General features: G+C 40.4%; 1 protein-coding gene across 3 annotated transcripts in view; it reads left to right on the top strand.

Moving 5' to 3' along the window:
• Positions 1-24,487, top strand: part of Mid1 (midline 1) — a 151,502-nt gene that overhangs the window by 89,619 nt on the left and 37,396 nt on the right. For all 3 annotated transcript variants that reach the window (XM_013032176.1, XM_013032174.1, XM_013032175.1), the window contains exons 4-5: positions 14,388-14,495; positions 19,499-19,647. In XM_013032176.1, the coding sequence (XP_012887630.1) occupies positions 14,388-14,495; positions 19,499-19,647 (257 nt within the window). The remainder of the gene's footprint in view (positions 1-14,387; positions 14,496-19,498; positions 19,648-24,487) is intronic.

The raw sequence follows: 24,487 nt of genomic DNA, 5'->3' as shown, positions 1-24,487 counted from the left end.
TATTGGAGATAGGAGTCTCACGGTCTTTCCTGCCCGGGCTGGCTTTGAACCGCGATCCTCAGATCTCAGCCTCCTGAGTAGCTAGGATTACAGGCGTGACCCACCAGTGCCCAGCAAGCCTTAATTGATTTTACCTTCAGAGTAACATTCTAAAGAAAAAATTTTAAAGCATTATCCAAAGTTTTCATTTGTTCATCTTTCTAATCTAGATGGGTCAGAGTTGACTTAGATCACTTGTACCTGCCTCTGAAGACAGATTTCCAACTTTAATTCTTATAGCTGGCAGCCCAATGGCCAGAAATGGAGAGATCATGGTTTCTCTGATGGATTTTAATGTGATCTCTCCACTGTGTAAAAGAATTCTACTACTCCACACACAATCTTCTTGTCTTGAAACAGTGACCAGTGACGTACTTGAATGGCTGGACAATGGAGATGTTTTTGGCATATTATAAAATGGCACGTTTTTTAAATGGACATTAGAGTAATAGCTCTAACTCAGGTTTCTTAGAAGATGACTTTAGCCCAGTGTATCCCAGTGAACATGTCAAAAGTGAGAGAATAGCTCCAAGTGAACAGGTAGAAATCTGGGTTCTCTTATGGTTCATGTTCATTCTGTTCAGAGAGAAGCATGATACCAACTGTCAGCCATGGTTTTGTAACTAAATCAAACTTTTTGATCTAATGTATAGCTAAAATTATTCCATTCAATAAATAGGTATAAAATTGTTTTCTTTGTACCAATCAAGCCCAAACTGTCCTTTTGTATAAAATAATTATAGATTATATGAGAAACCGGATATATCATCTTTTACCTTCATTCAATTGGCTTCTATTTTTAATTGCTAAATGTGGTAGGAAAAACTAAAGAACTTTGTTCTAATTGTGAAATTCCACAGCAAAATACTTGAGTCATGCATATAAAATTTCCATTAACAAGAGTGCAATTGTAGTACTGGTTATTTTCATTTTAAACAAAAATATGAAAAATTTAAATTCAGCTCTTTGGAAGGCCTGAGGCTGCCACTACATGTAAAAGGCTCTCAGCAAGGAACAACACATAAAAGATTTTTACAGCCAAATGAGCTAACTTCTCAGCCTGGGAATTTATTATAAAGCTTTTACTGTACCTGCAAAATCCTTTACACCATATATGACATCAAATTCATGTGTATGAGGTGATGAACCTATCATGACTCCCTAATTCTCTGACTAGGCAAGGTGGTTATTGGGCTGCTATAAGTCCATGCAGGGAAGTCTCTAGTCAACTTCCACAGGATTGGGAAGATGGTTCCTCTTTTTTGCTTGCAGGTAGCAGGAGAGGATTAGTGGAGATAGTAGTGGAAGGAAAGCAAAAATGGTGGCATCTAGGCAAATGTGCATGAAAAACAATTATGACCATGTGATAATTATCCCAACAGTCGTTTAGTGTAAATGTCTTTCAAATGACCATACATGTATGGCTTGAGGCCAGATATAACTAAAATCAGCAAGTAAAGAAAATGAGTTTGAGCTGGGTGTGATAGCTCATGCCAATAATCCAGCACTCAGGAGTTAAAGCAGGAGGATTGATAGCACAAGACCAGCCTGCTCTGTGGTGTGTGTGTGCCTCTGTGTGTGTGTGTGTGTGTGTGTGTGTGTGTGTGTGTGTGTGTGCCTCTGTGTGTACTAGTCACTGAACTTCTACCCAAGTCAAGTGGCAGAATTTAAAGAAGCAATTAGAAAGCTACATCCTCAAGGGGAATAGGGAATCTCTCACTGAGTTATATAGAATCCACCATTAACAAAAAAGCTCACTGAGCTTTACAGTTGAGACAGGGAACCTTGTGGTCTTATGAACTATTCTTAAATCTTCAACCATTAACTGTTGATCTGGTAACCTCAACTTCTTGGAGATGACAAATTCATTTCCTCTAGTAAAAGGGCTGGGGGCATAGCTGAAGCACAGAGCACTTGCCAAGAAATTATGAGGCCCTGAGTTCAAATCCCAGTACCATTAAAAATCTTAGAAAATCAAATAAGGTTCTTGTGTTCTGCTTCTCCAGGAAATTTGAGGTTTATATATAAAGATTAACACCTGAACTATACCACAGAACCAGTAGTTTATATTATAACTTAGCACTAAAATATATGTTTGTATGTTAATAATTTCTAACATTTAAAGAGAATATGACATATTACAAATTTTGACATTTGCTTTAAGAGTCTAGCTTCATACATAGAATTTATTTTAGGCCTGGGACTTTAGATTGGAAATCAAAACAATATTGCAATGTTCGGGAGAACCTGAGTTCTATGTACTATGCACTATTTGTAAGTTTAATTTATTAGATTTATAAGAGCTACTTAAGGACTTAGGAAGGATTAACTGGTTAGGGCTTTAATTTTATCCTGTGAGGGATTTGAATTGCTCATAAAGTAAATTGAACATGTTACATTTGTAAATGTAGTTTAAAATACTGTAGGAATTTGGTGGTAAAACTTGGAAAGATGACACCCAGGAGGAGAGGACTGAGTGGAAGAAGTGCATGAGGGTATTTTCAGAGCTAGAGAAATATTTTATATCTTAACTGAGCTGTTCATAGTGTTAGTTATCAAAATGCGTGCAACAATCCCTTGATACAGTATGTAAATATATGTAAATTTGCCTCAACTTCAAAAAATGTGTTAAGAATTTAATTAGCTAATTTCTGTATAGAATTGATTGTCCAATGAAGTTGAGTTTATTCAATGTGCATGAATCAAACATTGAGTCACTCAAGGACCTCCTCTGAATGATTCTTCTTGGTTTTATATAATTGGTTGAATTTATAACTAGACAGTGAGATTCGTGATTTGACTTTAAAAGCTTGAGGGAAAATGCAGTTAATGGCTCATATAGATGTGGTCCTTGGGCAGATATCGGGTATAAGTTGGTATCTTCTTGGTAGAGCAAGTAGCTTCTGACAGTTGGTGATCACCTGGTTCCGGCTCTCCTCCAGCACTGGCATATTTGTGCATATACACAAATTCACACGTCAGACAAATTTTCTATCCAAAAGACTGAAACACCCCTCGCCCCTTTAATGCAAGGATGGCACTCTACCACTTGAGCTGCAGTTCCACTTCCAGCTCTTGGCTGTTTAATTGGGGATGTCTCAGATACTTTCTTGACCAGGCTAGCTCCCAGTCACAGTCCTCAGATGGCAGCCTCTTGAGTAGCTAAGATTACACACTGCTCAGAAAAAAATTCCCTTCCTGAGAAGATGTTCCCCAGGACAGTGTTTCTGCAATGGCAGATTTCAGAAGCCACATATCCCTAGGGGTACTTTGTAAGTGACAAAGACAGGGAAACCTTGCCCAGGCTGAGGGCTCTGCCATTAGACCAGGGTAAGAGGATGGAGATGGCAAAAGGAAGTAAAAAGGAGAGAGCAGTCTATATTTCTGAGCCCTGAAAGAGGTCACAGAAGGGCTTCCCCTCCCTCATTATATCCCCTTTCTTTCCTTTTGATTCTCTAGGATACTCATTTCTATCCTTTGTGGGTTGTAAAAGAAAATATGAGCCAATAGACACTTAGAATTAAGTTGGAAAAAAGATGTAAAGCAGAACAATTTGATAGATTTTGAGGGACTTAGTCAAACTAACTCTGAAGATGACTGCATGTTTTTGATATCAGACTCTTAATGCACATGCGTGTATATGCATACACACATACACACTTGACATTCTCAAAAATCAGCAATGAGAAGACATCTGAAGTCCTTAAGCTTTGCTTCATCTATTATTACTGGTACACTGGTAGCATCCTCCATGTTTGTGGAGGAACAAGTCAACTTTATTTCTTCTTACTTCTATTCCTTAGCTGATATGGTTATTCAAAAAATCTCTGGAAACCAATAACTTTGATTTCCTATACTTTAATCCAGGGTGGGGAGAGAGGGAGGGAAAGAAGTAAAACTTACAACTGAGAAGCCGGTACCACAGCGAGTTGGCCTTTTGGATTTTGGTGCAAACTATTTCCTTTTTTAGCATGTTATCTGAAGCTAATGAAGCCAAATGGATGCTAAAGGAAGATAGTTTCTGGGCAGCTCCTTCTTAATGTCTGTCATGAATATGAGCTCATCTGATTGAAAAACAGCCATGCAGATAGTGTCCACAGATGTTCCTGTAAAGAGGACACATGCAAATACTAATCTGGAATCAGCCTCTGGCTACTGAAACAAAGGATCACTTTAATTTTTGCAGAATAAAGTACTTTTTCCTTCTGTTTTTCATGAAATGGCCTTAAAGAATTCCTCTTGTTTGTGGTTTCAGAAAAAAAAATCAGAACTATGCCAATGAGGCCCGCCTTTCAGGGTTCTATTAAACAATAAGAAGGCTTTGTTCTTGGCAATAAAATTAAAGCAAGCAGTGTTTCCATTACCTGGCAGGATGCCCTACCCAGCCCCCACCCAACCCTAAGCCTGACACGCTGAACAGTCTTCTGTTTCCCAGGTAGGAAAGTGAGAAGGGAACATCTGTCAGGCTTGTATATAGAAATATACATTGACCTTTCAGGTAATGAAGGAAGGGAGAAAGTGAAGGAAGGAAAGAGGGTGGGGAGAAGGGAGAGAATTTCTTTTTCAAGTGCTCCTTACCTCAGACTTTCAAAAGATAATGTTATGCTGCAGAGGCTTAAAGCTCTAAAACCATGGTTTTAGAAAGTCAGTAGTAATTTTACCGTGAGGTGAAATGATGGAAGCAACAGGTCTGCAGATAAGGAAATATCTCTTTGAGTCCGGCTTTCTGGAGTTTTATGTTTTCTTTCCCAAGCAACTTTACCAGCCATTGCCCAAATCTAGACGAGTTCCGGTCTGTTAGGTTGCAGGTTGACTGCGGTCCTGAAGTCAGGAATGGTCAAGGCCAAGAGAGGAAGAAACTGCCCATGCAGTCTGTGCCTAGCCTCACAATCAGTCCTAAGGCACTGCAGCACAGCAAGCGGGCTGACCGGAACACAGCCCTCTCTGGCCTTCACTGGAGCTCATCTGAATGCGGTCATCTCAGTAAGCATGTGTGAACTACCATAGCCAAACGCCTCTGTACAATTAATATACACTGGTAACAAATGAGACTCCCATATTGTGGTCTTAGCGCTGGTCCCTTGGCCTGAGGGCTTTTTGTCTCCAATTCCAGAGAAGAGTGGATGTTCACCTCAAGCTCTGCAGCTCTAGCTGTCCCCTGTTGGATTAAGTGTCCCACTTCCTCCCTACAGTGGCTCACTGGAATTGATCTCCAATTGCTCCAGTATCCTTAGTAAGGCTCATGTTACTGGCTTCATACCTTTCCCTGCTTCACTCCGCTACTTCCTATTGGTGCTTCTTGGCAACTGTCTGTACTTCCTTCCTTGTCTGCTAACTTTCTTCAATGAGAACAGAATCACCAGCCACCTCCGAAATGAAGTGATAGCACACGTCCCTTTCCTGATCATGACCATGTTCAGTTTCTAGAAACCCTCCTCTTTTTTTTTTACTGTATTTAGATGAACATGAATATTAAGTACTAGGCAGCAAAGATATTAAATAGCCAGTTTATGAGCATCTGCTGATATTCTGAAGCAGTAACAACTAGGCAAGATTTGTACAAATCACTTGTGGATGCATCATAAAGACAGAACAATCCAGGCACCCTTGGCTCACACCTGCAATCCTAGCTACTCAGGAGGTCGTTATCCGAGGATTGTGGTTCAAAGCCAGCCACCCCAGGCAAGGAAATCCATGAGACTCATCTCCAGTTAACAAACAAAAGTCCAGAACTGGTAAAGTGTTCAAGCGGTAGTGGCTGGAGCAGTAGAGCATTAGCTTTGAGCAATAGAAGCTCAGGGACAACACGTAGGCCCTGAGTTCAAGCTCCAGGGATGGCACACACACACCAAAACACAATAAAGACAGAATAAGACTTAACATTTTCCAGTTGCACTTCTAGGTTTCTGTTTAATCAGTGATTTAATCAAGTATATTTCACTCACTGAATGGAATAGCAAAGACGAGGGATATGATCCTCATTTTCTAGAACTTTGTGGAAGACCAGATGACATCTATATTTAAATAACCCGAGCCTGAATTGGAGTTTAACTTAGTATTTTTCCAGTACAACACTATTCAGGAATCATGGCACAACAGCTAAAAAGAATGCCACTTAATGAGAAATGACATGTAAGATTGCAAGTAATTAATATAAGGCCATGGAATAAAAGTTTCCTCTTTCCATAGAAACAACTTCCTCTCTTGGAATATATCACCACATCTTCCCTGGTACTTTATCAGTGATCATCCTAGGTTAATTTTTCACCCTCAAAAAAAAAAGGCTGATTTTTACTAAAGATTTTTTTGAAAATTACTTAATAGTACATGACTATGTTTGAGAAAATATATGAAAACTAGAGATAAGTGCTCATGACAGATTAATAGATTTTTAAAAAAAATTCCGTGTGCCCAGCCCAAACGGAAGGGTGTAGAGCATTTGTTTTATAAAGTGTATAATTAATAAGAAAAAGGAAGGGAGGAGATTATTATTTTTGAATGAATTATGAGTAACACCTTCCATTCTGCTTCTTCATTTCGGAACAGCTTTGAACAAAGTTACCATTACACACAAAAGGAGAAATCTATGGTATTAACACCAAGGTAAAGCTGAAGTTAGCTGAGTGTATAGGAAAAAACATGTCAGGAAGGACAGACAGCATTTGTTCAAACTGACAAATCAGCATCAGGGAGATGCTGAGAACCAGGTTGCAAGTATATCATTTTTAAATCGGAATCCTGTTAATTCAGTAAGTATAACAACTATTCATGCCTGGAAGGAAGATAGTTAATACTGATGGAACACCTATTATGCCCCAGATTGTACAAAGATCTTATTTTTGAGAATAAGCAAACATTCTCAGATTCAATATCTTTTTCACATCTATAGCCCTTTGACTCTGAAGCCCTTGATCTGTTCCTCACACTAGAGGTTGGCAAACCATGATCCTCAGACTAAACCTGACCTATGTCCTGTTTTTGTAAGTACAGTTTTATTGGAACACAGTCAGACCCATTTGGTTTCACATTGTCTGCAGCTGCTTTCTCGTTCCAATAGTGAAGCTGAATAGCTGAGGGACCATATGGCCCATAAAGTTAAAATATTTATTGTTTCGCACTTTGCAAGGAAAGTTACCCAACTTCTAGTCTACACCATGGAAGACTCTCCTGCCTTCCCTATCCCACCAGCCAGTTGTTTAAAAGGCAGCCTTCACGGGATCTATTTGGGATTTAAAAATGTCAAAGATTCTAGAGTTAGCTCAGCTTCTTGTTATAAAGTCCAGCGTCATTAATTAATCAGATAACCAACATAGGCTGGTGGATCCAAGAGTCTGTAACTTTAATTGTACATAAACATTCCAGATGAACAGAACTGATGAACAACAGTGATTTTGAACATAGTGTTGTAATTGCCATGTGCCAAGCATGTTTCAATGGCTTTCCATGTATTCATTCATTAATTCTTGCCAAGGTTTCTGAGCCTTGGTTCTAGTGACACTTGTGATGGCCAGTTCTCTTTTGTGAGATCCTGTGCATTGTGGGATAGTTAGTAGCATCACATTTGTTCTGCTAGGCAACAATTCATATTTCCTTGTTATGTAGATTAAATGGTAGGTAGTATAGGTAAAAATCTAAGAACATGCAGCTAGTAAGCAATAAAGACCTAGTATTTCAATCTGAGGAAAACTTCCCAAGGCCCTGAGCTCTGAACCATTGCCTCGTTCAGCTCTAGTTCTCTAAATTATTTTACCTTATTTGAAAATTTTGCTTGGCTGATGATGAATTAGCAACAGCATAACCAACATCTTGGCTGGCCGTGTTCTGTATGCAACTCATGGGAGTGAAACATGTTGGTGTGAGGTTTGAAAGCTTTAGGCACTAGCAGTAGCATTTTTGCTAGGCAATTGTATTGCCTTTTCATTCTTTATAAGAAGAATTTTATATGCTGTTTGCCGCAGTGTGTCACTATTTCTAATGGGATAGCAATGCCTTTTCCAACATAATCTTGGAAACCTCAAGAAAAAAAAGACATATCATGAGCTTCCTGGGAGCTGTTTTTATCCATAGCAGCTAGGTAACAGATTCCTGTCTTTATAGTTAATCAGTATGTGGACCTGAACTTTTTTAGACTAAATTATTTTCTACCATGGTGCTCTGCGCTAAAGACCAGATTTCACATAGCTTATATCTACTGTAATACTATGATCATTTCCCACCAAAAACACTTTATGTAGGGATTCCATATTTTATTTTTCTGAAAGCTCAAACATGTTCATCAAAAGGATTAAATATTGATCACTAGAGATGTAGCTTAGGCATGGGCTGGGCCATGTACAAGGCCATGAGATTGATTCACAGCACCGCAAAACAGTGAAATACTAAATGAATGTACTGAACATTAAAAATTATTGTCTTATGCTCTGGTTTTTCCTTCAAAGGCAGAGACCTGCCTCTGTCTCCTCTGTCTGTCTGTCTGTCTGTCTGTCTCTCATTCTGTCTTCCTCTACCCTACCCACTTGAGTTAGGTCCTCCAATATTTGATTTTGCTATAAGAGAGTTTCAGGGTAAAGCTCTCTCTCTCTCTCTCTCTCTCTCTTTCTCTCTCTCTCTCTCTCCTCTCTCTCTCTCTCTCTCCACACACACACACACACACATATATATGTATGTATTAGATGAATTACAGTAATATTTCTGCTCTGACTCAATTCTCCTTGGCTCAGTTTTATATACAAACCAAAGTATTAGAATCCCTTTCATTGTTCCTTCTGGCAGCTCTGTCTGACTTCTGCCTCAGGGTCTGGAATGTTCATCACAGCTGCCTTTGGCAATAAAACGCAAAGCACCCTCAGATCCTCATATTTCTCTTTGCACCTGGTCAGCTGTGCACAGCAGGGGGCAGGGCCCACGTGCACACAGAGTTCCCACCCACCCTCCGCTCCCCTTGCTGGCCAAATATCAATCGGCTTATCCATAGCTCACTTGGGTTTTGGTTACTCCAGTCCTGGCCAACTTAATTAATCTGGAAAGAAGTCCTGTGGTGTGTGTTTTTGAGGATGGTGAGATGACGTTGCTGTGTTTACAATAGCACTAATCCCTTCAAATTTGAGTGCGGGATCAAAGTTGTATATGCTTTGTAATAGAGACAAGTACTTTTGAGCCCAAACAATAACTACAGCATATATAACAGTATATGTAAATAAGCTTCGAATTTTCCCAAAGCCACCTTAATTTAAACCAGTATAGGATGGCCCAGCGTATGCTTTCACCATGCGAATGTAATCTAGGCACTCTTTACAGAGTTAATGTTCGCCTTTTAAACCCACAGAATCTTTGGTAGTGATTTCAAAGACAGCAAAGTTCAGAGTCTTGAGAATCATGTTTGATGTACCATTTCAAGACTGCACTAATTGTAAAGAAATTTGGTACAGGCCTCCTGGCTTGCACAACTCTGGGGGGTCACCATTCTTGTGGCATTCCAACCGAATTACGTAACAGAGCATCTAGCTTTCCTCAGCCCCCAGAAATAAGATTTCCTGTCTCCAGCATATTGGGCTTATCCTGTCTTGAGGTCACTTGAGCCTTTCTATCTGTGTACAAACAGGAAGTGATCTATCAAGTCAGTGTTTCCTTTTCAAAGGAGGAATTAGGAAGTTCTATTTGGAAAGTGTGGGCGGATAGTGGCTAACCTATTTGAACAACGCATTACCAAGTGAGAAAATTAAGTTTTCACTAAGATCCTTTAGTCCACTTTTACCTGTGAGAACTGACTACATCCTTCCCCGAACTGATGTTCCCTGGAAGAGTTTCATAAAATAATTCTATAGATTTCAGGCCCACGTGTGTCTGAAATCTACGGATGTTTATACCCTGCAATGAACCTCTCATTTTGCAATTGCATCTATGTCAAAAGAGCAAGGTTTTGGAAATTCTACTTAGAAACCATTGGCTACTAAAGAACATTTCACAAACACGTAGTCCAGTTTTTAGTGTGTCTATGTAATTAAATCTCTTTAATGTTTATACATATTTGACAAGGAAAAAAATGTGCCCTCTTTACCCCACACCTTCCACAAAATCCTGTAACACTATTACACCATAAACAGCGGGCACACTCATGGTATTATTAACTAATTATGTGTAACTACATCTCTAGAAAGGAAGGTAAACAGCGGGACTGTCACTGACTGTTGGTGTCCAATATAAGCTTTGCTAGAGCAGAGCACACTTTACTGTTGGATTGGATCTGTGGGATCTGTGGGCCACAAGGGCCAGGCCTGAGTGCTCCTCTTCTGTGCCCACTTCATGATTCAGCTTTCTCCTTTCATTCACACTGTAAAGGATCACAATGTCACGGTCTGAGGAGCAGTAAAATCCCCCGAGGAATAGCAGGAATTGGGTTAGCAACTCCCTACAGGCAAGACTTCTGCTGTGTCCTCCTTATGTAATTTCCCTTCCAAGTCTACCCTTCCCCCTCCCAAAATACTTCAGTCAGTTACGGACATAGCAGACAGCTATGTTTGTGACTTACAGGAATTTTAGGCTATAGAGTCTGTGAACATGGACATAGCCCATCCCGAACTATTGTTAGGTGCGGACCTCTATCTTCCCGCCTACCCTATGTGCAGCACTTACTGATCCACTGTGAAAACTCACTAGCTATAGTGACTAAACGAACACTAGTCAGTGCTGAATGATAGACTGGCTGGATGATAGTGCTACCCTTTCCAAGAAGAGTTTGAAGTGTTTTGTAAAAGTAGGCAGGACTTGAGCTGGTGTGGGATTGGCTAAGACACTTCAACATCACATAATGTGTGAGAGTCAGTAAAAAGAGATGAGAATACATTTGCAGTTGAGAAAGAATAGAGATTGGCTCTTAACTGTAACAGCATGAACTAGAGTATGTGCAAAGAGATGAAGTTGGTACTAAGGAATAAAAGATAACCCTGAGGAGATGATGATGCATTTCAGGCGAAAAGAAGCTGTTTATAAGATGGAGAGAGAGTGCATGCTCAGTACATATCAGAGGCCCAATGAGGAGCAAGACAAAAACAACTGAGTGTCAGAACGTGGGGCTGATGTGATAATAATATTCATCTCTATACTTGATAGAAAGCTAGCCGTGAGGGCGCTGACATGGACAGAGGTCCATTTTCAGCTGTATTTTGTCCTGAGAAGCCATGGGCTCTGAATGAAGGAGTATTACCCCACTTTTAGCATGTTTCAAAACTGGGATACAGTAGTCGCCCATAGCTAGGCATCATTCCTAATTTTTTCTGTCCCACTACTGCCTTTCATTTAGACACTAAGGAGGAGCTGGATAACACAAACTTGGAAGTGTAGGAAAAAGGGTTATTTCATGCATCCTCAGATTGGCCCTACTCAGAGCATGTCTATCATCACAATTTGATTTCTGATTCAAAAGTTGTGAATCCAAAATGAAAGGAGCTGCAACCTTCTAAACCAAATCCAAGAACCTGGAACACCTGAATATATTGCACGAAACCCATAAACTCTACTATATTTGAATTAATGCTTCGTATAAGAAATGAAATCCAATCAGATCGTTAACATTTTAATGATACTATGAAACATCAAAACTGTGAAAAACTTCATCGTAGTTCAGTGAAATTTTTGTAATACAGAATAATACTTAACTTCTATTATTTTACCTTTAGGGCTACAAGAATGCTAGAGTTAACAAAATTTGGAGGCTCATCAAAGTAGAAAAAGAGATTCAACTTTTCTGGTTTCAAAGTAAAGTTCAATCTGTATTCTTTGAAAAATCTAGGGAAAATACTTGGCCTAAAATTAACAGATCATGTTCCCGAATTTCTGAGAACTTATGTCTTGAGGTAATGGTGATTATGGTGTCACATTTCCCAGAATATATTTGCCTCAACAAAGTAGATTTAAATCTACTTTTAAAAAATGAAATCAGCCTATCCAGTCTAAAAATCAAATAGTGAAAATTTGGACTAAACTAATTGTGTTTGAAAGGCAACTAGGACATATTTACTCCCATAGAGTGAGTCTATGTGGTATTTGTTGTGAGAGTAGAATGAATCCTATTAAGAGGGAACATCAAGAGATGGGCATTGGTGGCTCATACCTCAAATCCTAGCTTCCCAGGAGGCTGAGAGCCGAGGATCACAGTTTAAAGCCAGCCTGGGCAGACAAATCTGAGAGAGTCTTATCTTAACCTGTAAAAAGCCAGAAGTGGAGGTGTGGCTCAGATGGTCAAGTGCCAATCTTGAGTGAAAAAGCTAAACGAAAGTGTGAGACCCTGAAGTCAAGTCCCGACACCAGGGAACAAAGGGATAAGGGGAGAGTCTAGCCAAAAGTTTCGTCAAAGAATCTACTTTCCAGAAGTATCAGTATTACAGCCCAAAAATTGCTCCCATGTGCTCATGTTATCAATATGATCAGTCATTAAATTCATTTCATGCTCAAAAAGAAAGATAACTTTATTTAGTGTGTCAAACATTTGATAGCTAAATTTATTTGAGAAACCTCAAGAGTTGCTAGAAGTGATAACATGATAGTAACAGTAGGAGAACAATTACTGAGTATAGCGATTATCTTCCTTGAAGCCTTAATCTGGTGGTGTGTGTGTGTGTGTGTGTGTGTGTGTGTGTGTGTGTGTGTGTACACATGAAAGTGCTCACATGTGCTAATATTGAAGCTTGAACTCGGGGTCTTTCACTTGACATTTTCATTCAAGGCTGGCACTCTACCACTTGAGCCACACCTCCACTTTTTGAGGCATTCGCTTGAGTTCTCCATGCAAGTCAATGCATCTGTTATTTTGCCTTCATTATTCAGACAGCCCTTTAGCAAATAACCTCTGTGTACCAATTGAGAGCTTAGAACAGAGCCTCGTCTCTACAGATATGTTAGACTAAGCAGTGTCATTCTTTGCAATATTACGACTTTCATAGGTGTGCTAAAACAATAAAGCGCAGGCATGCTGTGTTCTTCTCCCACAGCTGTGCTTTTTTTGAGTTTCTGTTTGTGAAGACAGATTTCAGATTGTCATGTGGTAGAGGAAATAACACGTACAGAGTATTTCCCAAGCCTAGTTGCCAAGAATGAGCTAATTGTAACTCTGCTTTGCATACAATGAGTCTCAACATTTTCAAGTATGGACCATTGTATACAGATATACCCTTGCAGGAGAAAAGAGTGCCTTCATTTGTACAATGTTGCTCTTTCTCTTTACCAAGAGTAAAATTTTAAATCATGTCATAAAATTAACACAACCCCAAAATTATCTTTGTATATTTTCTGCTATCATTACAAATCTGAAACTGATGGCTATATTTAAAAGAAATTTTGCACGAATATGATGTAAGCTTGGAAATTGTCTTTAAGAGTCATTAGTAAATGTCCTCTAAAATAAGATTAGCTATTTTTTCTAAAAAAAATGTAGGACAGACTTACCACGTTTTTTTCAAGACATAAAGGTCAGAATTACAAATATATTTCACTTGTCAATCCCATTCTGTTTCCAACTAATTGATAATGGCAGTAAACTCGTTGTGTTTGGAAATGCTCTGAGGCTAAGTCTAACTTAGCAGACAAGATTGTTGTCATTAGTTAATAATGGTTTCTAAGGATGGAAGTCCTACATTTGCTATCTTTGGGAAATAACAAGAGTTGACATTTAAAAAATACTTCTAGCTAGGCACTGGTGGCTCATGTGTGTAATCCTCACTAAGCATTTGGCTGAGATCTGAGGATCACTGTTCAAAGCCTGCCCGGGCAGGAAAGTCCATGAGACTCTCCTCTCCAGTTAACCACCAGAAAACCACAAGTGGCACTGTGGCTCCCAGAGGTAGAGTGCTCACCTTGAATGAAATAGTTCAGGGACAGCACTTAGGCCCTCAAGTCAAGCCCCAGGACTGACCCAAAAAAAAAAAAATACTTTCAGAGCCAGGCATGGCATCATGTAACTGAAATTCTGGCTACTTACGAGCGTGGAGATGGGAAGTATCTTAGTTCAAGGCTAGCCTAGACAAACTGTTCCTGAGGCCCCATCTCAACCAACGACAAACTGGAGTGTGATGATGCACATTTATACTCCAAGCTATACAGAAGGCAGACATAGGAAGATCATGGTCAGAGGCTAGCCCTGGGCAAATTTTGAGACCCTATCTGAAAACGAAAACTTGAAGGGTTGGGGTATGGCTTAAGTGGTCGAATGCTTATCTAGAAAATGGGAGGCCTTGACTTCAAACCTCAGTACTGCCAAATATCTATGTTTAGACATTGCTTGAAACACAGTAGTCTCCATTAAAAATAACACTTACCTGAAGACAAAGACTAAATTCACTTCATTAATTCTCTAGGTTAATGCAGCACGTCAAGAAGCCAAATTGACTGAAGAGTGCGATCTTCTCATTGAGATCATTCAGCAAAGACGGCAAATTATTGGAACCAAGATCAAAGAAGGGAAGGTATGATTTCTAGGACAGATTTCCCATTCTCCACCTGGAGGAAACATAGTTCCATGTACTTCAGTGACTTGGGAACTTTTGTGCTCAAAGCTAGCGCTCTACCCCTTGAACCATAGCTCCACTTCTGGCTTTTTTCCGGTTAATTGGAGACAAGAGTCTGGTGGAGCTTTGTGATCTGGGCTGGATATGAGCTGTGATTAACAAACTCAGCTTCTTGAGTAGCTAGGATTACAGGCATGAGCCACCAGTGCCTGGCTTTCATTTCTACATTTTTAATGTTTTTGTATGTGCCAGTCCTGGGGCTTGAACTTAGAGCCCAGGTGCTATCTCTGAGCTTTTGTGGTCAATGCTAGAGCTCTACCACTTGAGCCATAGCTTCACTTCTGACCTTTTCTGGTTGATTAGAGGTACAGAATTTCATAGACTTTCCTGTCCAGGCTGGCTTTGAACCATGATCCTTAGATCTCAGCCTTCTGAGTAGCTAGGATTACAGGCATGAGCCACTGGTGCCTGGCTAAATTTTTACATTTAATTCTAAACTGACAAATTACAGTTGTATATATTGTATGGTCCAAGGTGATTTATGTCTCCAATATGGAATAATTAAATCAAGTTGAGTAATATATCCCTCATCCCTCACTTCACTCATGGGGGGGGGGTTGAAATTTAATCTCTTAGCAAGTTCTGAATGTACAGTTCATTGTTTTATAATGTATACCAAGCTGTACACTATACATCTCAATTTTTTTTAAAAAAAATAGTAAAAGCTGGGTGCTGGTGGCTCACAACTATAATCCTAGCTACTCAGGAGGCTGAGATATGAGGATAATAGTTCAAAGCCACCCTGGGCAGAAAAGTCTGTGAGACTCTTATCTCCAATTAGCCACCAGAAAACTGGAAATGGTGCTGTGGCTCAAGTGGTAGAGTGCTTGCCTTGAGCTGAAGAGCAAAGGGACAGTGCCCAGGCCCAGAGTTCAAGACCCATGACTGACCAAAAAAAAAATAGCAAAGAAAAGGACTTTTTTTTCCTATTTGTGGCTTTGTAGTACTATATTCATATTAGTGCCTTATTGCTGCTGCAACAGATTATTATAAACTTGGTTCCTTAAAATAACCCAGATGTATTATCTGTTCCCCCAACTTCTCTGACACTAATTTTTCTTCTTCTGGTTTTACTAGAATCACCCACTTACTCCAATATCACTTCCTCGTCTCCAGAAAACACCATCTGCAAGGTCCCTTTTATGTGGAGACAATGTATTCAAAGATTCCTGAGGTTACAGTGTAGACATCTTTCAGTATCCCTTATGCAACTTGCATCGACACTCCACCACAAGTCCCCAGCCCAAACAACTTCTTTTCGCCTTCCTTGTTTGTACTCCCCAGCATGAGTTTCTCAGACTACATCAGAATCATGGAGAGTGACCCAGGGTCGGTCACAGTGGTACTTGGAGTTCATGCTTGGTGCATACACAATAAGATGGCAAAGTAATGGGAGACAGCTGGACTGAAACAATATCATTATCTCCATGGGGACAGAAAGAAGACAAAACTGCAAAGCTGTGACAGTGTCTAGAGACACCAGCTAGTGCCTTTTGGTCTAGAACAGACCAAAGTAGCTCTAGCTTTAATAGTTGTGGTTAAATCTTCATGAAGCTTTTGGGGAAAAGATGTAGAAGTGCTCCAGATAGGCTAGGGATGGAAATCGGGTTCATTGCTTAGCGCAATGGACTTTACAAGATTTGTTAGTTCATTAAATCAAGATCTTTGCCCTTGTCTGCCCTGTGGGGTATTTTTCTAGTGGACTTTACACTCAGGATTCTGGAACAAATCTGTTGTTGGGTTGAGGCTTATATGACAGTCCTTTCTGATATTCTGCGAGAGCCCCAGAAACAGAGAACTGAGACAGGATTCATGAGTACTGCTCTAGTCGAAACTCTTGTGGTGTGGAAACATTAGATAAGGCAGGCTGCACAGTGCAGAGTCAGCCATCATTGCTTCTCCTTGGAACTGAAACACTAAGCTCAATTCCAAAGCAATGAGTCTTAAACGTCTACAAGTACAGCCAATAAAGTCAGCAGGCAACATTAGAGACTCGTTTTGTGGGAAAATATGAAAGTGACTTTTAAAGAAATTGTCTTAAGATGTTCAAAGAAGTAAGTGAAGAAAGAACTTTGATTTTAAAAGAGGGGAACAACAGTGAGGCCATGAAAGAAGGAATGAAATGTAAGAAAATACATCCAAACACACAAATTAGTCATTTTGATGATCACTATGTAGATATGTAAATTAAAAGGAACCACAAAAGAAACTGGAAACTTGAGTTTGGCCCTCCACCTGGAGAACTCCAAAAATACAGAAAGGCACAGCAGAATCTGAATGACAATAAAGCAGGACAGATGTCCATTGAGTTTGAACTCAAAGATTAGGTTACTGGTCCTGACCGAAGTAATGATTCACCACTTGCAGGTTAAAATATTTATTGCTTGTTAAAATGCAAATTCCTGCTGTTCTGCCAATTACAGCTTCTTTACTAGAATGTTGGAGGGTGTGCCCAGACGTGCACAGTTTTTCTTTAAAAAGATCTCCTGCTGATTTACTCTTTGAGATTGTTTTATTAGCATACATTAGTTATACAAGGGAGGGGTTCATTGTGACATTCTGATACATGCATGTGATGGACTACAGTCCCTCACCCCCATCTTAGTCTCCCCTTACTCCCCTCCCCACTGCTGACTGTGCACATAATTTTGGTAAAACTCCAGTGGAGCCTATCAGATGGAATTGTACACAGACTTATACTTGAAATCATGCCCCAGATTGTTCTCTCTAGAACAGTTTGATATTTTGTCCCATTTCAATTTATGCATCACGTACTGCTTTTCTTCCCTTTCCCTTTTTCTTTTTATCACTTTGAACTTGAGTATTGTAGAAGACAAAATTGGAGTCATTGTCACATTTGGAATTTGTGTAGTCTCTACTAGACATATCCATCCCCATGAGAAATGCTTGACCTGAAAATTATTTTAGAGATACTGGAGTTTAAATTTGGAGCCTCAGGCTTCCTAGGCTGGCACTCTGCCATCTGAGCCATGCTTCCAGCCTGGCTTTTTGCTGATTATTTTGAAGAGGGAATCTTGTAGATTTTTCCACTTGGGCTGCTTTCAAATCTCCGTTCTCCAGATCTCTGGCTCTTGCATAGCTAGGACTATACATGTGAACCACTGGCGCCCAGAGGCCTGAAAGTTTTCTAAAGGAATAATCTAACGTTAGTTTTTGTTAGAGTTGTATTAAGCATCTTCACATTTTCCATGTAATTTAAATTACTCTTTAAGTTGTGCTTAAGCATTCCATTCACATGTACTGGGGACTTCCAAGTTCTTTTTCCTTCTAGAATTTTCCCTTCCTCTGACAGTTTCTAATGGATGTATTCTAATATCCTGAATTGGACTGGATGGCTTCCTTGGCCTCGCCTCTGGATATAATGATGCCAAAAGTTCAGTTCCATTTGGTGTAAAGTAAGTGGTATTTCACTCAAGCAAGGTCCACAGTTAACCTCCAGGGGAACAGGCACCACACTTAGACCGAGCAAAGCCTTTTACCACGCTTGAGAACAGATACTGTTTGCCCCAAATTTTAACATTTCTCTTTCTAGCCCTTCATTCGAGATTTTTCTCACCTGCCTGTAATCTTGTGTGTAGCTCGTTAATTGCACATTAACTTCCTTTGTTTGCTGTAGTACATACTTGGAATGGGACGTTCTTTAGAAGCCTCCGGTTCTGACATCTCCTTCCTTCCTTTGCTTCTATTAGTGCTGTTCAGGGATGATAATGATGACTTGGCGAAAGCAGGAATTTCTTGGACTTAGCAGGAATTCTGGAGGGATCCTGAGCCAGCCAGCCTTGTCTGTAAGACAGATTAACCGGCCTCCTCCCTACCCTTTCACCCAAGGCTATTTTCCATTCCGGAATTATCAGAAAGCCAGCCAAAACCATCCCCGAGTGTGTAGATGGGGGCAGTAGGTGCAGGGCGATTCCAATTAGCAGTCTAATTTTAACTTGGCTCCTGGCCGGAAGGCTTCAGCTCATAGCACATTTCAAACGCCAGAGCGACGATCAAGTTGGTTGGTTACCTTGGACTTCATCTTGGCCTGCCTGAGAGGTTATGGTCCATTACACTTGAGGGTCATTTTCAAGCAAGACAGAGTCAGGAATTGGAATGGAGATTGCGAAGCAAGTATGTGTTTTATCCCAACTGGGAACTGCTTATCAAAATAGTTCTTAGTTATCAAGTAAGCACAAAGTGCCTGGAAATGGCGTTCCTAGCGAGGGGAAATGACCCAGCTGTGCTTTTTTTGGCTTTCTCTCTTCTGCTCAACAGGAAAAATATTAATCAATGGGGAAAAAAGGCTCCCTTTCTGTTAATTTAACACATGAGTTTTAGTGTGGGAAGTAGCAATACCTAATGCTTTTACATCACAGTTTTACTACAGTGGATTACACAGAACTTTTTAGAAAACGGTTTTGACTTAAGCTTCAAATTTGCACCTCTAGAATTGCTTTCTTTTCTGGATGGTGCAGCTAAAAGTCCGAGATCAAGAAAGTTCCAGGGTTCCCTATGGTCCTAGGATACTGATGTCAGAGAGTGGAGGAAAGAGGTGTGGTGACCCTTGTGTACACACCACCCAGCGACACCTTTTCCCCTCCATCAACAGGGAAGCAATTAGCAATCCAATGTTTCCTCATAAAACAAATTAGCAACTCTCCTCCAAGGAGATAAAGCATGTCTAAGGATTTAGTCCCACAATGGGGCTTTGCAAGTTTCCACCTCTCGTGGTGTTTACTTTCTGAACTGGGATGGAAAGGCAGCATATGTACAACAAAATGCACGCACCTCAGAAGGGCCCGTCCAGCCTGCTGGCTCTTTTCCCCAAGATTGTGCCAGCCATGTATTTGGTGCTTCTCTGTGCCAACCATGTGTCTCTGTGTCTCTTCTTGCTCAAGGTGATGAGGCTTCGCAAACTGGCTCAGCAGATTGCAAACTGCAAGCAGTGCATTGAGCGCTCAGCATCGCTCATCTCCCAAGCAGAACACTCTCTGAAGGAGAACGACCATGCCCGCTTCCTGCAGACTGCCAAGAATATCACTGAGAGGTGAGTGCAGGTGCCACCTTGGGGGGGGGTAGTTCCGAGCTGGGCACTGGGTCACGTGTACCTGGGGTGTCACTAGTTGGCCTTGCTCTCACCATGCTTTGGTTTTCATTGTCAAGGCCTGAGAAGCAGAGAATGAAAACTGAACTGGTTGTGGTCCAAATTCAAGATGCTTCCCTTTGACATGTGCAAAGCCCTTTCAGTAACAGCCCTGAGTTCAAGGCCTTTGGAAATCCAGCCCACTGGTTCGAAAGAATCAAAAAAAAATCAACCTGTATGTGATGGCATAGACTGTATGGTGTCCTTCACAGCTGATCTTATCACACACTTGTAACAGGGACTCCAAGTGGAAGCAAACAGACAAAAGGGAATCTTATCTTTCATAGTAGGCTTCGTCTGTCTGAAAACAACAGCCGGTATGGGTGCTGTTCTCTGTGAGGCCCGTTGATACAGATTAAGAAGCCTGGCTTCACCTGAAATGATCAAGGTTGACTCATGTTAGTAGAGAAAGGGCCAAACCATCAACCTCATACTGCCTTCTTTTTAAAATATCCTCTAAGGGTTGGCAAATGCAGTCATATTCAATGTACATATGTGAAAAATGGAACTAGCAAGGCTGCAGGGATAGGTCGGCTTGAGAGAGAGGAAGAGAATGACGAAAGGGGTGATATTGATCAAGAAGCAGCACACTCAAACTGACATGTTGACTTGAAACCCCTTAGCACAAGTATGGAAGATAATAAAAAATACCCTCTATTCCAGTGGTGGGAAGATTTAAAAAAAAGTTATGTGATTAGTCAGCCCAGTGGTAAGACTGGCAAGAGTGAATATTCTCCCATTCCATTTGCCTCATTGGCGTACAAATTACTTGGCTCTACAGCTGCAAATACCTGTAAGATCACTAGTAGATCCAAAGAGAAGCACTAGTTAGGCTGGGTATAAGCAACTCCACATGAATGACAGCTCTAAGCAATGTCCTTAGCCCTGACTTTTCATTCATTTGAACTTTCACAGTCACACATCCTTTAGGGAAAGCAATAATAGAATTCTGCCATTAAAAGACCTCATTCATGCTGGCAAACTGTCTTTTTATCAGTCTTGGGGCTTGAACTCAGAGCCTGGGCACTGTCCCTGAATTCTTTTGCTCCAGGCTAGCTCTGTACCACTTTGAGCCACAGCTCCACTTCCAGTTTTCTGCTGATTGATTTGAGTCTCACAGACTTCCCAGCCTTGGCTGGTTTTGAACTGCAATCCTCAGATTTCAGCCTCCTGAGTAGCTAGGATTACAAGTGTGAGGCACCAGTGCCTGGCTCTTGGAAACTCTCTTGCAAAGGATCAGAGAGTAAATTTGTTTGGCTTAGTGGGCTAGAAGGTCTTGATCATAACTACTCGACCCTGCCTGCAGAGCCCCACAACAACCATAGATGAATGTGAGAACAAATGGGTGTGGCTGTGTGCCAGGAAAGCCATTTCCAGGCTTCCAGGTGTACTTTGCCAACTTACAGTCTAGGGCTGCATCATCTTATCACTTGAGTTCCATCAGAGAGACATACAGAAAACTTAAATTTATTGAGTGCTTACTTGGGTTGAACACTGTGCTAATTCTCAAGCTATCATTTAGAGATGAGCATTGACGTTTCCATCCATGTGTCTTTAAGAATGTAGTATGCAGTATTTTCATAACTTGGGTGTAAGTTCTAGCCAACCAACTTCATTGTGTCGTTTTCCTATAGTTGAGAAATATTCCCTATGCAGCTGATTTAATACTTATCTCTCCTAAGGTCACAAGTAACAGCTGGCCTGCATCACTTTTATATCTTTAAAATGCTTTCCTCCCTGTTCTAAGAGACGCCAGTTTCTTTCCTTGTGACTCCTAGTTTCCAAGGGCTTAATTGTTTGCTCTGCTCTCATCTGGATCATGTCCAGTTGCTCCATATCCATTCCAGTGTTAAACATATATACCAGTAATTTTCACTAGACCCAAATGGCATTTACAACTAAGGCCAGGGTTCCCAACTAGGACCTGAGAGTCCACTTCTCTACCCATGACCTGGACAGTCCAGATGAGGTGGCTCCTAGGACCTTGCATTCCTGTGTAGACCCCATAAATTCAACCACAGGGCAAATGAATAAATTCTCATCTAGCAGATGGGAAAGAAAGTGGCCCTCTCACAAATTGTGAAATTGCACACACGTGATTGCCCAAAGATGTGGCGGCTCCTATCGGGTCCAATTATTGTAGCAAGCCAGTCTCATTACAAATGAAAATGTGCCTTTAATTTCTTTCCGGAAAAGAATATACTTCAGTCATATGAATATATAGTGCCTATAAAATGGCATAAGTCCTTGTCCCTTTGTGTGTGAGATTTCTTCTCTACCTATCCCTTATTTTATTATCTTCAAGTACCTGTACAAAGTGGTTTCCATTCAACATGTCAGTTTGTGAGTACACTGCCTACTCTTCTATTTACCAGTCTTTTTGGGTAATTCCTAAACCTTTGTCCTTCCATTAGTGCCCTTTAGTTAAAGAGCACTGGGCTGGGAAGAGGAGCAAGAGATTTGAGTTCAAATCTCAAACTACCACTTTTCAAATGTGGTTCTCTGAGTGCTTTTCCACTTGGAAAATGGGCCATAATAGTTAGCTCTATTGTAATAGCATAGCCTCAGACTCCTCAGAGCAGGGCATAACATCATAAGTACTGTGCATCCTGCCTGTTGGATGTTTTCATGCTTCAATGTGTGATCTACCCCTCCTTGTAGGTTTATTCCAGTGCTTTTCTCTGCTTGCTTCTGTTCTTCAACCCATCATTTAACATGCTTCTCTAGGTCATGCCTTCCTAATTCTGTCTCCTATTGTGTCTTTCTTGGGTTTTGGCTCCTATATATTTTCAAATAACCTTTATTCTTCTATTCAAATATGAATACCAAAATAGACTTTCAATTTTTCAGGAATTCCTGGTGAGACTTAGATAAAATTGTTGTATATCAGTTAAAATGAATATGTTCTCCTATAAGCTGAATCAAAACTGAAAAATAAATCCAATCAGAAACATTTAAAAAAACAGGAGGAGGGGGGGGCAGTGAGGGAGAGCGCTTCAGTCTTTATATTGTAGGACACACATATGCTGTGGAATCAACCATTATTGGCTTAGGACTTATTACTTGTAATTATGGACAATTAACACTTGTCAGGTTCCAAGAAGGTGGGAATCCTAGTCATCTTACTTTCATTACAAAGGAATGAGTGAGTGAATAAACACATGTATAAGCAAGACACTTGTTTCTATCTAATGTAACCATAAGGCTATAAGATGTTAGAAAATATTAGAACAGTTCTTGTCACATGGTTAATATGCAACAAATGCTGTTTTTCTCCTTTTCTACTTACTAGGTAAATGCAAATGTAGCACACTGGATTCTCAAGTACAATAACACATAGGCCTTTATTTTGATTGTGTATGCAACTTTATAGCATGTTAAATGAACAAAAGTATTTGCTAAATCCAGGCATAAGAAAGTGATGTGCTACGTGGAAAGAATCTGAAATTACCTGGGCACCAGTGCCACACACCTCTATAATCCTAACTACTAAGGATGCTGAGATCTGAGCATCCTAGTTTGAAGCCAGCCCAAGCAGGAAAGTCAGTGAGACTTATCTCCACTAACCTACCAAAAAAAAGTGGAGCTGTGGCTCAAGTGGTAGAGTGCTAGCCTTGAGCACAAAACCTCAGGGACAGTGCCCAAGACCCAGGAGCTGCACCAAAAAATTTTAAAAACTCAAAATGGAGCTATGGTTCAAATGGTAGAGCCAAAAACTCATGGACAGGGCCCAGGTCCTAAGTTCAAGCCCCAGGACTTGCACAGAAGAAAAGAAGTAGGAAGTCAGTCTTTTTCCATTTTTAGAATCTCATAACTATCAGTATGAGCTGAAGTTTTTGTAGATTAAGTACAATCAGGACAATCTTGCTAGGTCTAAAGCTCCCCTAGCCTCTATCAGCCAGCTCTCTGTCTTTGTATTCATGGACATTCTGATTTTAGAAAATCAGTAATAAATTTAAAGTTAAATCATTTCAACATTCTTTGCACAAAAAATTCCCAGTGCTAGCCGGGTACCAGTGGCTTATGCCTATAATCCTAGCGTCAAGGCCAGCCCAGGCGGAAAAGTCCCAGTGAGACTCTTATTTCCAATTAACCACTCAAAAACTGGAAGTGGCACTGTGGCTCAAGTGGTAGAGCACTAGGCTTGAGCACAGAGACTCAAGGGCTGCACCTAGGCCCTGATTTCAAGCCCCACAACTCCCTCCCCCCCCCACAAATCCCAGTGCCTTAATGCTTTTGCAACTTAACAAAACATCATAGTCAATAGTACAAGTGTGGCATCCTTTGTTATACTCAGAAGTGGTATTCTTTAGGTGGCAACGTTCTTAGTTTTCAGAGATTCACGTGCAATTTTGAATCACTCAAAATATTCTGCTATAAATAGCTGAAATTTCCAAGTCAACTTGGAGCACCAAGGGGACTGGCACATACCTAGCTTTACAGTCTATACATGAGAACTTTAACCAAATGAGGAGGAGAAGCAGTTCATCCACTGAGGGATGAGCTGTGGCATAGCTCATGAATATTTTCCATGGCATCTGCTTGGAATATGGTACCAAAAAAAAAAAAAGAACCAAAAAACACAAAAGAATACAAGGAGACTGAAAACAAGCCAGACAAAACTCCTTTTTAAGATTTATTTTAGAGAGAGGCTAGTAATTGATTAAACTAATCCAATATCTGGAAACATTCTTTTTTAATCTTTGCTTTGCCTTTCATGGAGTTTGAAATTTGGGAGACTCCC

Source organism: Dipodomys ordii, unplaced genomic scaffold (genome assembly GCF_000151885.1).
Source record: "Dipodomys ordii isolate 6190 unplaced genomic scaffold, Dord_2.0 Scaffold150, whole genome shotgun sequence".
NCBI classification, from domain to species: Eukaryota; Metazoa; Chordata; class Mammalia; order Rodentia; family Heteromyidae; genus Dipodomys; species Dipodomys ordii.
The sequence above is the reverse complement of the archived record's forward strand: the minus strand, read 5'-3'. Positions and strand labels throughout refer to the sequence as shown.